Raw genomic sequence first — 13,795 nt, 5'->3', positions numbered from 1 at the left:
CACTTAGATTGTAGAAGAATATAGAAAATGGTCATGAATGTGGGAATCGTGTCATTTTTGAGTAATTGCTTGGATTGAGTCATGATTCATGATATGTTGTGATTATGGTTATGTTATAAATGATATTAAGAACACGGGATAAACCTTGTATATGAGTGAATGTAATAGTATGCTATGACCATGGATATGGATGACTCGAAGTGAATTGAGGAATATGGATAATGTAGGTGAATAATGACCATTGTTATGATGTTGTGAATGTTATTGTTGATGTTTGGGGGTTGATATATGATATGGAGGAAGTCGTATAAATAAAGGAGATGCTGTCCAATATTCTCTAACTTTAGTCATGTATGCTAAGCTATCGATTTTCTAATGATAGTATATTTCTAATGATGGTAGAAACGTGAGCATTGAAGGAGAACGTGCAATTGATTGAGTTGTTGAACGGAAAGGTATGTAAGGCTAACCCTTCTTTCATAAGGCATGGTTCTTTGGCCAAATATCTATTCTTCTATGAGGCTATGATGTCCTCCAAATGATTCTATCCTTAAAAGCTACTAAGCTCATGATTCTCGATATGTTACGATTATACTAAATTCCGCCTATAATGAGTAATCCTCTAGGGATAGATGTAATGAACGACGATAGTAATGTTGCTAAAGACGCTTATGGGCTTTTATGTATATGTGCCTATGTATGTCTATTATGAAACCCCGAGCTTATATGGCCGGGTAGAATATATATATATATATATATATATATAGAGAGAGAGAGAGAGAGAGAGAGAGACACTTATGGGCTTTTATGTATATATGCATATGTACGGCTATTATGAAACCTCGAGCTTATATGGCCAGGTAGAATATATATATATATATATATATATATATATATATATTGCGCGCGCACCACTGTAGTTAGGTACGGACAACCCTGAGCCTTGGTAGGGCCAGTTTTGTGAAACACCGAACCTTCATGGTCGGGTATGCTATGTAAATGATTTGTATATGAATATGAATATAAATACGAATATGCTATGAATGCGAAAATAGATACGAATGTAAATGATTACGGATATGAATACGGATACGGATATGGATGTATGTACACAAACACGCATTAGAAATGGAAAGCCCCTATGGAAAGCAAGTAAGTGTTTATGAAGACGATACTACTATCTCCCATCCTATGCTATTTCTTATGTTGTCTATTATGCTTTCATAATGATGTTGATCATGCTTTACATACTCAGTACATTCTTCGTACTGATGTCCTTTTGTTTGTGGACGCTGCGTCATGCCCGCAGGTGGTCAGGGAGATAGGCTTGATCCATAGCCTTATTACTCAGGGACTACATAGCGGAGCTCCATTTCTTTCGGAGTTACAACTTTTGGTATTTATTCTTTTGTGTTCATATTTATGTGCATAGCGGGGTCCTGTCCCGCTATATGATATGACATTGTCACGACCCAACCCCGTGGGCCGCGACTGGTGCCCTACAGGGACACCCCAGACAAACTCACACCCATATCATCGAAATCAGACTCGTCCAAACACAACATACGATATTCAGACTCAACATCGTAATCAGACATCTACCGAATACTGATCCTAAGCAGTCGCCCGTACAGATCAAACAAATCGCAAATCAGAAAAGAGGCGGAATGTACTTCGCCAAATTTTCACACACACACATCCGAAGGGTGGCGGAATGTACATCGCCCCCAAAAGCATACACATACATACAAAATCAGAGGCCGACTTGGCCATAGCAGTGTACGGGCCGCTTAAGAACACAAAACAGACTCACATACGAACACACCGGACCCACGACCCACAAATCTGACTACAGGCCTCTAGACAAAACAGAACATAAGAACATAGGACGGGACAGGGCCCCGCCGTACCCACTCATCCAAGTATACAGAATACAGACACAACAAAAGATATGTACCAAAAGTAGGCTCCGGATCAAGGGGAGCTCTCCAACACAGCAGACTGAGTAGCCTAAATCGGAGGACCACCCAGACGAGCTTCTGTACCTGCGGGCATGAAACACAGCCCCCGAAGAAACGGGGGTCAGTACGGGAGAAGTACTGAGTATGTAAAGCAGAGGGTACAGAAATCACAACACAGCTGGAGTCAGAAAGAACAAACACACCGACATCGTAGACAAAGCAAACCTGTGCGGGAGGCGAACGTACAAATGCAAATCAAATCATGCATAGGGTATAGGAACGTGGTCACCCCCCGACGCTGGTGCCACAACACATCATAACTCCAGAAGTTTTCAAATCTCCGTACAGTCTCCAGACACATCATATCACACACACATCATATCATCAGAACATATCAAATGCCATATCACATCATAACTCCATAAACGGTAACCGGCCCTATGGCGAGGCCTCGGAAACCGTAACACATCATAACTCCCGAATATATTATAGCGCGCACGATCACAAAGTCGGCCCGGGTACCGACGAACGAAGTCACAACAGACAGCACGAACAGATTAGTGCAGAAACCATATGCATATCAAAATAATTTGTCGGACTCAACATGTTGTTTACATATAGGTAGATACTGACGCCAGAAGGCTCGGAGTAGGAATCGAATTGATAAAAGTAGGCATATAAAGGTTACGAAGTTCCAAACTGTCAAATTCGTAAGAAGAACTGTTTATAAGTCATTTTCTGAAAATCTCACATCATTCAAAGTACAGAACGTACATTGATGGCATAGGAAGTTTCAAACACATCTTTGGGTCATAAACAGACGGTTGCGGATCATAACGGACACAAACGAATCAAACAAACCGAATAAGGGGAGCCTCGGGGCTCGCGGGCCCACCTCGGGTCAAATTGAGGTGGCGGACACAAATCGCAGATTTTTGGCTCCATAGAGTCATTTACAAAAGTTTCGAAGAGTTTCGGACTCAACAGCACAAGTTATGGAGGTACGAGCGTTCTTTTACCCAAATGGGACCAAAAGGTTTCAATCGCGCTGAATGAATAGTGCTCGAACTTGAACCTCGATTTCCGAGAGCAGAGTTATTCCCGTGATTCCGAAATTTACCTAGTGGGTCTAGGACATGCCAAAAGAATGAGAGGTAGGCTTTACATACCTGGTTGGCGCCTTACACTCCTCAAATCGCAATTCCCGTTTCGTCTAGAAACTGCAAATGGTCACTTTTACCAGTTACTATTCATGAGAATCAACACTTTAGTCTTTGGGCTATATTTGGCTACCGAAATTTTGGCAGCACTTCCCCTATAAATCTAACGCCCCCGAGACTTAGCTCGGCTCAAAATATAACAACATCAACAGCCCAAACATCATTACACAATACGAATCACAATCAAACACACTAACTTCATAATTGCACCTTATTTCATAAGTTGATAATCCTATTTCCAAACTTCACAATTTCAACTCATACCCACATTATTGTATTCATTCATTCAAGATTATTCCATTACATAGCAAACAAGTTCCAAACCATATACAATCATCCCCAAGGTTCACTACTTTCCAATTTTTATTCAAAACACCAAAAGTTACGACGAACGTTCTAACTTACGTCGTTTCATTCCAAACTCATTATCATCTACCATAAATCTTATTTAAGGTCTTTAGTGTCATAAATATACTATGATATACACAAATATACCAAATGTATACGCTTTCCGATAACGTCCGAAATTATTTTCTAACACCAACTCAATTCCTTAATCAATCCTTTACAACATAAAGACCGCAACAACACATTATTCACACTAAACAAGATAAAATTCTTATGGCTTGCACCACACAAAACTCACGGCCAAACCCACACTTTTTACACACACACACCATGCACAAACACAACCCCATCCCACAATCTTCACACTAATTCAATCACCAACACATACATATCCATTTCATAACATTAAAACATAAAAATCTTACCTTTTTCTTGAGTTTCCGACTTGCCGCAGACGTCGCTCTTTCTCCGAACTACTTGTATCACGTCGGAGAGCGTCTTGAGCACTTCACCACTATGTAAAACTCAAGATTTTTGAAACAACAACAAGGCTTGGATATTTTTCTTTCTTTTTCTCTCTAGTGGCCGAAACCCCTTTTCTTTGTGTTCTTTGATTTTTGATCTATTTTCTTGATAATTCCAAAGGCAAGTGGATATATATGGATAAAGGGTCATGTGCTAAGCACATGACCACTTAAGATGGATCTTAGGCCATGTTTTGGGCCGGCCACCATGGTCTCTTTGGGCCTAAATTCTTGGGCCAACCTTCTTGGTCCAATTCTTTAAAAATCCCGCTTAGAAATTCCCGGAACTAATTCCCGAAATTCCAAATTTACCCTCGGCCTTCCCCGAGGTCTTGCCATCAATGATTTCATAATCAACATGAGCATAGCAACTTGAATCAAATTATTTCCTCGATACACACAAGTCTTATTTATTTCATGATTTCCCGTTATACGAAAATACGGAACATAACATTCTCCCCCCCTTAAGAACATTCGTCCCCGAATGTTAAATCGACCTTATGGAGCGTCATACTACTCCGGGAGGGTTCTCTTGATAGTTGTCCCTTATTGATTTCTCCGACATGGCTGCTTTACCAATACTAGGGCAGATTTTTTTTTTTTTTTTTTTTTTTCACATCACCGACTCAAATACCTTCATAATACATTTTCTCATACTCTACGTAATCACCGAACTCTGCACTATATTCTTGTAAGGGACGGACGCTCTCCAAACATCATCGTCAATATCATCTTCTTTTCACACTCCTGAGTTTCCTTACCACATAGTCGTAATCTCACTTTACTTCATATCAGACACTTCATGCCAAACAAATTCAGAACTAAAACCGGACGGATTCATAATCGGAGGCAGACATACTCAACCATGGCGGACGGATTCGTAGTCATCATCGAAGGTACGGAAGCATATCAGACACATCTGAGATCGGAGTCAGACGTACAAAGGAGTATCGGACGCATTCGTAAGCAGAATCAAACACACGAAGGTATACCAAACAGATTCACAATCGAAGTCAGACGTACGGACTCATATCGGACAGATCCGAAGTCGGAATCAAATATACAGGGTTGTTTCATACAAAGTCGTGACCAGTCAAACCGAAGTGCATCGAACACACACGCGGTCAAAATCAAACGCACCGAAGCATATCAGATGAATTTATATCCAGAGTCAGACCCACAGAGGTGTGCCAGACAGAAACGGATTCAGAATCAAACGCACAAAAGGTTCATCGAACAAGAACGCAGTCGAACTCAGAAATATAGGGGCGTACTAGGTAGAGCCTCATCGGCATCGGAAGTGCAGAAGCACTAAGGATAGAATGTCAATTTGGGATTAAATCATTTATATTAAGGCTCCAATAATTCATGAGAATTTCCCTTTATTTGCAAACTCACCCATCAGTCGTCACACAATTTACCTTGCGTCTTACGTATCGACTCCTTCAAACATTCCAACTACTCACACTGCTTATCCTTTATTTATCACATCATTAGTTTCCGGGGCTCGGCTCTTAGCCCTCATGGCCCTGAATGGAAATCATACACACACACATACACATACACATACACACGTTTACTCATACCTTACTGGCGAGCATCTCTGACTGTTATTCAAATTCGTTCAATTTCCCAAGCGGTGTCATACCATTTTCTTTTTGCCCATTTAGTCCGCCTCGTTCCGCGCGACTCTCGAAAGGGCACTAATTATTCCACACACATTCTATTTATCTTTGGTTACCCCAAATTCTCATTTACATTAATCATACTTACACTTGTGCAAAATTTTGCATTACTTCCCAGGGGGTCACCCATCCCAGAATTGCTCTGGCTTGAGCACGCTTAACCCCGAATCTTTTACGTATTTTAACGCGTTAGGGCTGATATAATTTCGCCAATTGCCTCGCACGACCTTTGTCACGAAATTTTAGGCCAAACGGGGTCTTAGCAAATTTTTCGGAAATTTTTCGTAGCGGGTCCCACTCTCGGCTAAGCCGTACCATTACCTTGTCGCCTTTCTGAATTCCCAACATTCACTTTCATACACATATACATATGATCACAACTAACCCACGAGTCTAAGCCTCCAAATAATCGATGTGATCCGATAGGAATGCCACCGTAAGGTGTTCTCTGGCTACCGTCAGAAGAAAACTAAAGCCCGATAAGTATCGCGGGGCCTTTTGTACTTGGTCTCCATTTTTACTCCTATATTTCTGGAAAAAAATTTGGGCAGAGTTTCCTCTGTATTTCTTACTATCCGAAACCTGTACACCAGAAATACCAACCACGCCTCACAGGGCCAACACATATGCACACACATACATATCATATCACGTCGTAACGCAGCCACACAGGGCTGATGACTTCAAATAGAAATTATAACATCGTCGACACTTACCACACGTGCCCAACTCGAACGGCATCGGGGCACCTCCCTGTTTACCTTCATCCAGGATTTCCAAAATCACTCGAACGGTGGGGATATTTAGTCGCCCTTGCCTTGGGTCACCCGGTCTCTAATTCCCTTAAATTTCCGTCGTCTTCATAGGACAACGTTTTTGCGAATATCATACACATTTAGAAAATTCTAAAAACTCATACACTTATAAATAGTCAATATCGGGTCTGACCTGGGGAGCTGCCGTGAGAGGTATGTCCACTATCATCCACGTCTGTCTGCTCCCTGGCTATCTGGTCTCCATTATCACTTGCATCTGAATCGGGAGGGGTACGGACGGTCAGACAAATCCCGGCTCACCGGTGACCCAGGCCAAGAACCGGAGAAATCCATAGCACTCTCCGAGGTGGCCGGGCTATCAGGGTTCTCCCTAATGACAAGAGCTGGCGCGTATTTGAAAATCTCCTCCTGAGTCATCCCAGAAGAATGCTCCGATGGGCCTGCCTCATCACTATCCTCCTCCGCGGAGGTAAGAAACTCCGGAGGGGTCATCGCCAGACCCTCCGAGATATCTGTGTCGTAGCCATCCTCCACGGGATCCTCCGCCCCAGGGATCGGGGACTCTGGAGGAGTCGTAGAGGGGTCCTCCGACGGATCCGTATCGTAGCTATCCTCCGGGGAATCCTCCGAAGGATCCGTCTCGATCGAGTAACTGGGGCCCTGCCTACTTGGCCCTGGTGACAGCCTGGGGGCCTTCTTGGCACCCCCATCCTCATCGTCGGAAGCCGTCCTCTTCATCCTTCACCAACCTACAATCACCTGCAGGAAGAGGGTCAGAATCATTTTTTTTTTCCAAATACCGACACTTCTGCTCCATGGAGCCTTGTTGTAGGCACAACAATTCGTAAAGGAGAATCATCCTAATCATATAGCTTTATCGCACGATCTAAGAATCCAAAGAAGGGGTAACATCCTAAATGCCCTGTAGCTTCCCGTTTATAGATGTGGTGCACAACACATCGATAAACAAGACTCTACTAGACACGGCCTGTAGACATTCCGAGGACAAACCGCTCTGATACCACTTTTGTCACGACCCAACCCCGTGGGCCGCGACTGGTGCCCTACAGGGACACCCCAGACAAACTCACACCCATATCATCGAAATCAGACTTGTCCAAACACAACATACGATATTCAGACTCAACATCGTAATCAGACATCTACCGAATACTGATCCTAAGCAGTCGCCCGTACAGATCAAACAAATCGCAAATCAGAAAAGAGGCGGAATGTACTTCGCCAAATTTTCACACACACACATCCGAAGGGTGGCGGAATGTACATCGCCCCCAAAAGCATACACATACATACAAAATCAGAGGCCGACTTGGCCATAGCAGTGTACGGGCCGCTTAAGAACACAAAACAGACTCACATACGAACACACCGGACCCACGACCCACAAATCTGACTACAGGCCTCTAGACAAAACAGAACATAAGAACATAGGACGGGACAGGGCCCCGCCGTACCCACTCATCCAAGTATACAGAATACAGACACAACAAAAGATATGTACCAAAAGTAGGCTCCGGATCAAGGGGAGCTCTCCAACACAGCAGACTGAGTAGCCTAAATCGGAGGACCACCCAGACGAGCTTCTGTACCTGCGGGCATGAAACACAGCCCCCGAAGAAACGGGGGTCAGTACGGGAGAAGTACTGAGTATGTAAAGCAGAGGGTACAGAAATCACAACACAGCTGGAGTCAGAAAGAACAAACACACCGACATCGTAGACAAAGCAAACCTGTGCGGGAGGCGAACGTACAAATGCAAATCAAATCATGCATAGGGTATAGGAACGTGGTCACCCCCCGACGCTGGTGCCACAACACATCATAACTCCAGAAGTTTTCAAATCTCCGTACAGTCTCCAGACACATCATATCACATACACATCATATCATCAGAACATATCAAATGCCATATCACATCATAACTCCATAAACGGTAACCGGCCCTATGGCGAGGCCTCGGAAACCGTAACACATCATAACTCCCGAATATATTATAGCGCGCACGATCACAAAGTCGGCCCGGGTACCGACGAACGAAGTCACAACAGACAGCACGAACAGAGTAGTGCAGAAACCATATGCATATCAAAATAATTTGTCGGACTCAACATGTCGTTTACATATAGGTAGATACTGACGCCAGAAGGCTCGGAGTAGGAATCGAATTGATAAAAGTAGGCATATAAAGGTTACGAAGTTCCAAACTGTCAAATTCGTAAGAAGAACTGTTTATAAGTCATTTTCCGAAAATCTCACATCATTCAAAGTACAGAACGTACATTGATGGCATAGGAAGTTTCAAACACATCTTTGGGTCATAAACAGACGGTTGCGGATCATAACGGACACAAACGAATCAAACAAACCGAATAAGGGGAGCCTCGGGGCTCGCGGGCCCACCTCGGGTCAAATTGAGGCGGCGGACACAAATCGCAGATTTTTGGCTCCATAGAGTCATTTACAAAAGTTTCGAAGAGTTTCGGACTCAACAGCACAAGTTATGGAGGTACGAGCGTTCTTTTACCCAAATGGGACCAAAAGGTTTCAATCGCGCTGAATGAATAGTGCTCGAACTTGAACCTCGATTTCCGAGAGCAGAGTTATTCCCGTGATTCCGAAATTTACCTAGTGGGTCTAGGACATGCCAAAAGAATGAGAGGTAGGCTTTACATACCTGGTTGGCGCCTTACACTCCTCAAATCGCAATTCCCGTTTCGTCTAGAAACTGCAAATGGTCACTTTTACCAGTTACTATTCATGAGAATCAACACTTTAGTCTTTGGGCTATATTTGGCTACCGAAATTTTGGCAGCACTTCCCCTATAAATCTAACGCCCCCGAGACTTAGCTCGGCTCAAAATATAACAACATCAACAGCCCAAACATCATTACACAATACGAATCACAATCAAACACACTAACTTCATAATTGCACCTTATTTCATAAGTTGATAATCCTATTTCCAAACTTCACAATTTCAACTCATACCCACATTATTGTATTCATTCATTCAAGATTATTCCATTACATAGCAAACAAGTTCCAAACCATATACAATCATCCCCAAGGTTCACTACTTTCCAATTTTTATTCAAAACACCAAAAGTTACGACGAACGTTCTAACTTACGTCGTTTCATTCCAAACTCATTATCATCTACCATAAATCTTATTTAAGGTCTTTAGTGTCATAAATATACTATGATATACACAAATATACCAAATGTATACGCTTTCCGATAACGTCCGAAATTATTTTCTAACACCAACTCAATTCCTTAATCAATCCTTTACAACATAAAGACCGCAACAACACATTATTCACACTAAACAAGATAAAATTCTTATGGCTTGCACCACACAAAACTCACGGCCAAACCCACACTTTTTACACACACACACCATGCACAAACACAACCCCATCCCACAATCTTCACACTAATTCAATCACCAACACATACATATCCATTTCATAACATTAAAACATAAAAATCTTACCTTTTTCTTGAGTTTCCGACTTGCCGCAGACGTCGCTCTTTCTCCGAACTACTTGTATCACGTCGGAGAGCGTCTTGAGCACTTCACCACTATGTAAAACTCAAGATTTTTGAAACAACAACAAGGCTTGGATATTTTTCTTTCTTTTTCTCTCTAGTGGCCGAAACCCCTTTTCTTTGTGTTCTTTGATTTTTGATCTATTTTCTTGATAATTCCAAAGGCAAGTGGATATATATGGATAAAGGGTCATGTGCTAAGCACATGACCACTTAAGATGGATCTTAGGCCATGTTTTGGGCCGGCCACCATGGTCTCTTTGGGCCTAAATTCTTGGGCCAACCTTCTTGGTCCAATTCTTTAAAAATCCCGCTTAGAAATTCCCGGAACTAATTCCCGAAATTCCAAATTTACCCTCGGCCTTCCCCGAGGTCTTGCCATCAATGATTTCATAATCAACATGAGCATAGCAACTTGAATCAAATTATTTCCTCGATACACACAAGTCTTATTTATTTCATGATTTCCCGTTATACGAAAATACGGAACATAACAGACATACTCTCCTTAGAGGCTCGTAGACATGTGTATATGGTTAGATGTGTTTGGCCTAGTCGGCCTATATTTTGGATATTATTTTGTTAGCCTCGTCGGCTTATGTACATCTATATGGGCATGGTTATTGATGATGATATACATACATACATATATATATATATATATATATATATATATATATATATATATATATATATATGTATGTGTGTGTGTGTGTGTGTGTATGTATTGTTGCCCAATGGAATTAGTATGAATAATGGATGGAAAGTGTGATTTAGATATGTGGCTCACCTAGATGTAAATGTGAAAGTATGATAATAGGTTCCCGGGTGGGTTAGCACCGGGTGTCCGTCACGGCCCTCCAGTTGGGTCGTAACATGTTCTTACAGAGTCAGATATGGGCCACCTTGTTATTTAGTGAGATCTAAGTACGAGTATAAGGGTGTCTGGTCAGTTAAAGTCGGGCACTCATCACAACTCATCGGTTGCGGTCGTGACAGAAATTGTATCAGAGCAGTTCTATCCTAGGGTTGTCTACAGACCGTGTCTAGTAGAGTCTTGTTTATGGGTGTGTGGTGCACCACACTTATAGACAGGAGGCTACAGGGCATTTAGGATGTTGTCATTCATTCTCTCTTAGATCGTGCGACAGATCCGTGTAATAAGAGTTCGCCTTCTAATAACTTTTTATGATTTCAGCGATGCCTCCAAAGAAAGCTACAGCTGCCCAAAAGGGAAAAAGAGTGACTAGAGAGGCTACTAGCCATACTCTCCGGATTACCAGAGCTCGGGGTGAGTCCCAGAGTGAGAACCCATCTCAGACTTCGCATACCCTACCTGTATCGGAGGAGCTTAGAGAGTTGCCAGCCTCTGCTCCAGCACCTACCCCAATGCCTCCAGTCGCTCAGCTAGATGCCCCAGGTCAGGATATGCGGGATGCTATACAGTGGTTGACCAGATTGGTAGCCGCTCAGGCTCAGCATCAGGAAGCTAGCGTTGATCCGGCAGATCGAGCTATCAGTGTGAGGGTCAAAATATTTCTTGGTCTAGATCCGCCAGAATATTCTGGATTGAGGCAGAATATGGACCCCCAAGACTTTATTGATAGCATGCAGAGGACTTTGAGGGTCATGCATGCTAATGAGGTTGAGTCAGTGGAGTTGGCTTCTTATAGGCTCCGTGATATAGCAATGCAGTGGTACCAGACGTGGGAGCTATTTAGGGGAGAGGATGCCCCTCCAGCCGTTTGACAAGAGTTTTCAGCAGCCTTTATTCGCCATTATCTGCCGCCAGAAGTTTGATGGGCCCGAGCAAATAGATTCCTGCATATTGAGCAGGGCAGTATGAGTGTTCGGGAGTACATTGTGCAATTTGATTCATTCGCTAAATATACCCCAGCTGTAGTGCTGAGATGGAGGATCGAGTTCATCATTTTGTGATTGGTTTAGGGCCACATCTGATTGATGAGTGTACGACAGCTGTGTTACAGCTAGGTATGGATAATTCTCACATATAGACATATGCACAGAATATGGAGGATCGTAAGCGTCAACGAAGGACAGAGCGTGAGCGTGACCGAGGCTATGGTAAGAAAGCTAGATCTTTAGATGTTGTTAGTGATTTTAGGGAAGGACAGAGACAGCAGTATTTTCGGTATCCATCCCATTCAGCGGCGAGTGCACCTCCGCGGTTTTCAGGTCAGAGATTTGACTGATCTTCTTATTCCGAAACTGGCCAGAGTTTGAGAGCTTCAGGTTCTCAGTTTAGATAGGAGTCAGGTCAGATGAGACCGCCTTTTCCACGGTGTGCCCAGTGTGGTAGATTCCATGCTGGACAGTGTCGATTGGGGTCTGACGCTTGTTATGCTTATGGCCAGCCAGGTCATGTGATGAGGGAGTGTCCGTCGAGGGGTGATGTAGGTATAGTTCAGCCTACAGGGTCCGTAGGTTGGTCTTCTTCATCTGTGCACCCTTCAAGGCAAGGTTCTCCGACACCAACAGGACGTGGTAGAGGAAAGGGTGGAGCAACTAGTTCGAGCGGTCCTCAGAACCGTATCTATGCATTAGCTGGTAGATAGGATCGCGGGTCGTCTCTTGATGTTGTTACAGGTATTTTATCAGTTTCCTCCTATGATGTATATGCACTGATTGACCCAAGATCTACTTTGTCATATGTTACTCAGTTTGTTGTTGGTAAATTTAGGATAGAACCTGAGTCGATTCAACCTTTTGAGGTGTCTACGCCAGTTAGTGACCCAGTCATAGCTAGGCGAGTATATCGAGGTTGTGTAGTTATACTGTGCAATCGCCATACCATAGCAGATTTGATTGAGCTACATATGATCGATTTTGATGTTATTATGGGTATGGATTGGTTAGCTTTCTGTTATGCTAATGTTGATTGTAGAACGAAGGTGGTTCGGTTCCAGTTTCCACACGAGTTAGTTTTAGAGTTGAAGGGTAATGCTGCTTCACCGAGGGGTAAGTTTATTTTCTACCTTAAGGCAAGCAAGATGATTAGAAAAGGGTATATTTATCACCTGGTTCGGGTTCAGGATGTACAAGAAAAGTCACTAACCCTTCAGTCTGTCCCTGTGGTTAATGAGTTCTCAGAGGTGTTTCTAGATAAGCTTCCAAGCATTCCGCTGGAGTGGGAGATTGATTTTACTATCGGTCTATAACCAAATACTCAGCCAATATCCATTCCTCCTTATAGAATGGCACCCGCAGAATTGAAAGAATTGAAGGAACAATTGAGGGATCTACTTGAGAAGGGCATCATTAGGCCCAGTACATCATCCTGGGGAGCGCCCGTATTATTTGTAAGAAAGAAGGATGGTTCCTTGCGAATGTGTATTGATTACAAGAAATTGAATAAAGTGACTATAAAGAATAGGTATTCGCTTTTGAGGATTGATGATTTATTTGATCAACAACGGAGGGCCAAGTATTTTTCTGTCACGCCCCAAATTGGAGTGACGTGACCGGCACCCTAAGCCAAACTAGGCCTGAGCGAACCGCTCTACATCTGAAACTCTGGGGAGTGACCCCCAATTTAAACTGATAATGTTCAATTTGAAGATATATAAAAATGTTGACTGTCTAATCTTCATTGGGTGCACACCCAATATATATATATATATATATATATATATATATATATATATATATATATATATATATATATATATATATATATATAACTGAG

The 13,795-nt window shown here is 42.7% G+C and overlaps 1 protein-coding gene across 1 annotated transcript; it reads left to right on the top strand.

Annotated features, from left to right (window-relative positions):
* The first annotated feature begins 11,478 nt into the window (after positions 1-11,478).
* On the top strand, positions 11,479-12,665 carry LOC132611937 (uncharacterized). Its single transcript, XM_060326293.1, has 3 exons — positions 11,479-11,715; positions 12,105-12,285; positions 12,367-12,665. The coding sequence occupies exons 1-3, from the start codon at positions 11,479-11,481 to the stop codon at positions 12,663-12,665; spliced, it is 717 nt and encodes a 238-aa protein (XP_060182276.1).
* Positions 12,666-13,795: the final 1,130 nt, after the last annotated feature.

The sequence above is a fragment of the Lycium barbarum genome, chromosome 9 (assembly GCF_019175385.1).
Source record: "Lycium barbarum isolate Lr01 chromosome 9, ASM1917538v2, whole genome shotgun sequence".
Lineage (NCBI taxonomy): Eukaryota > Viridiplantae > Streptophyta > Magnoliopsida > Solanales > Solanaceae > Lycium > Lycium barbarum.
Note: the sequence above shows the minus strand (reverse complement) of the source record. Positions and strands in the feature narration are given on the sequence as shown.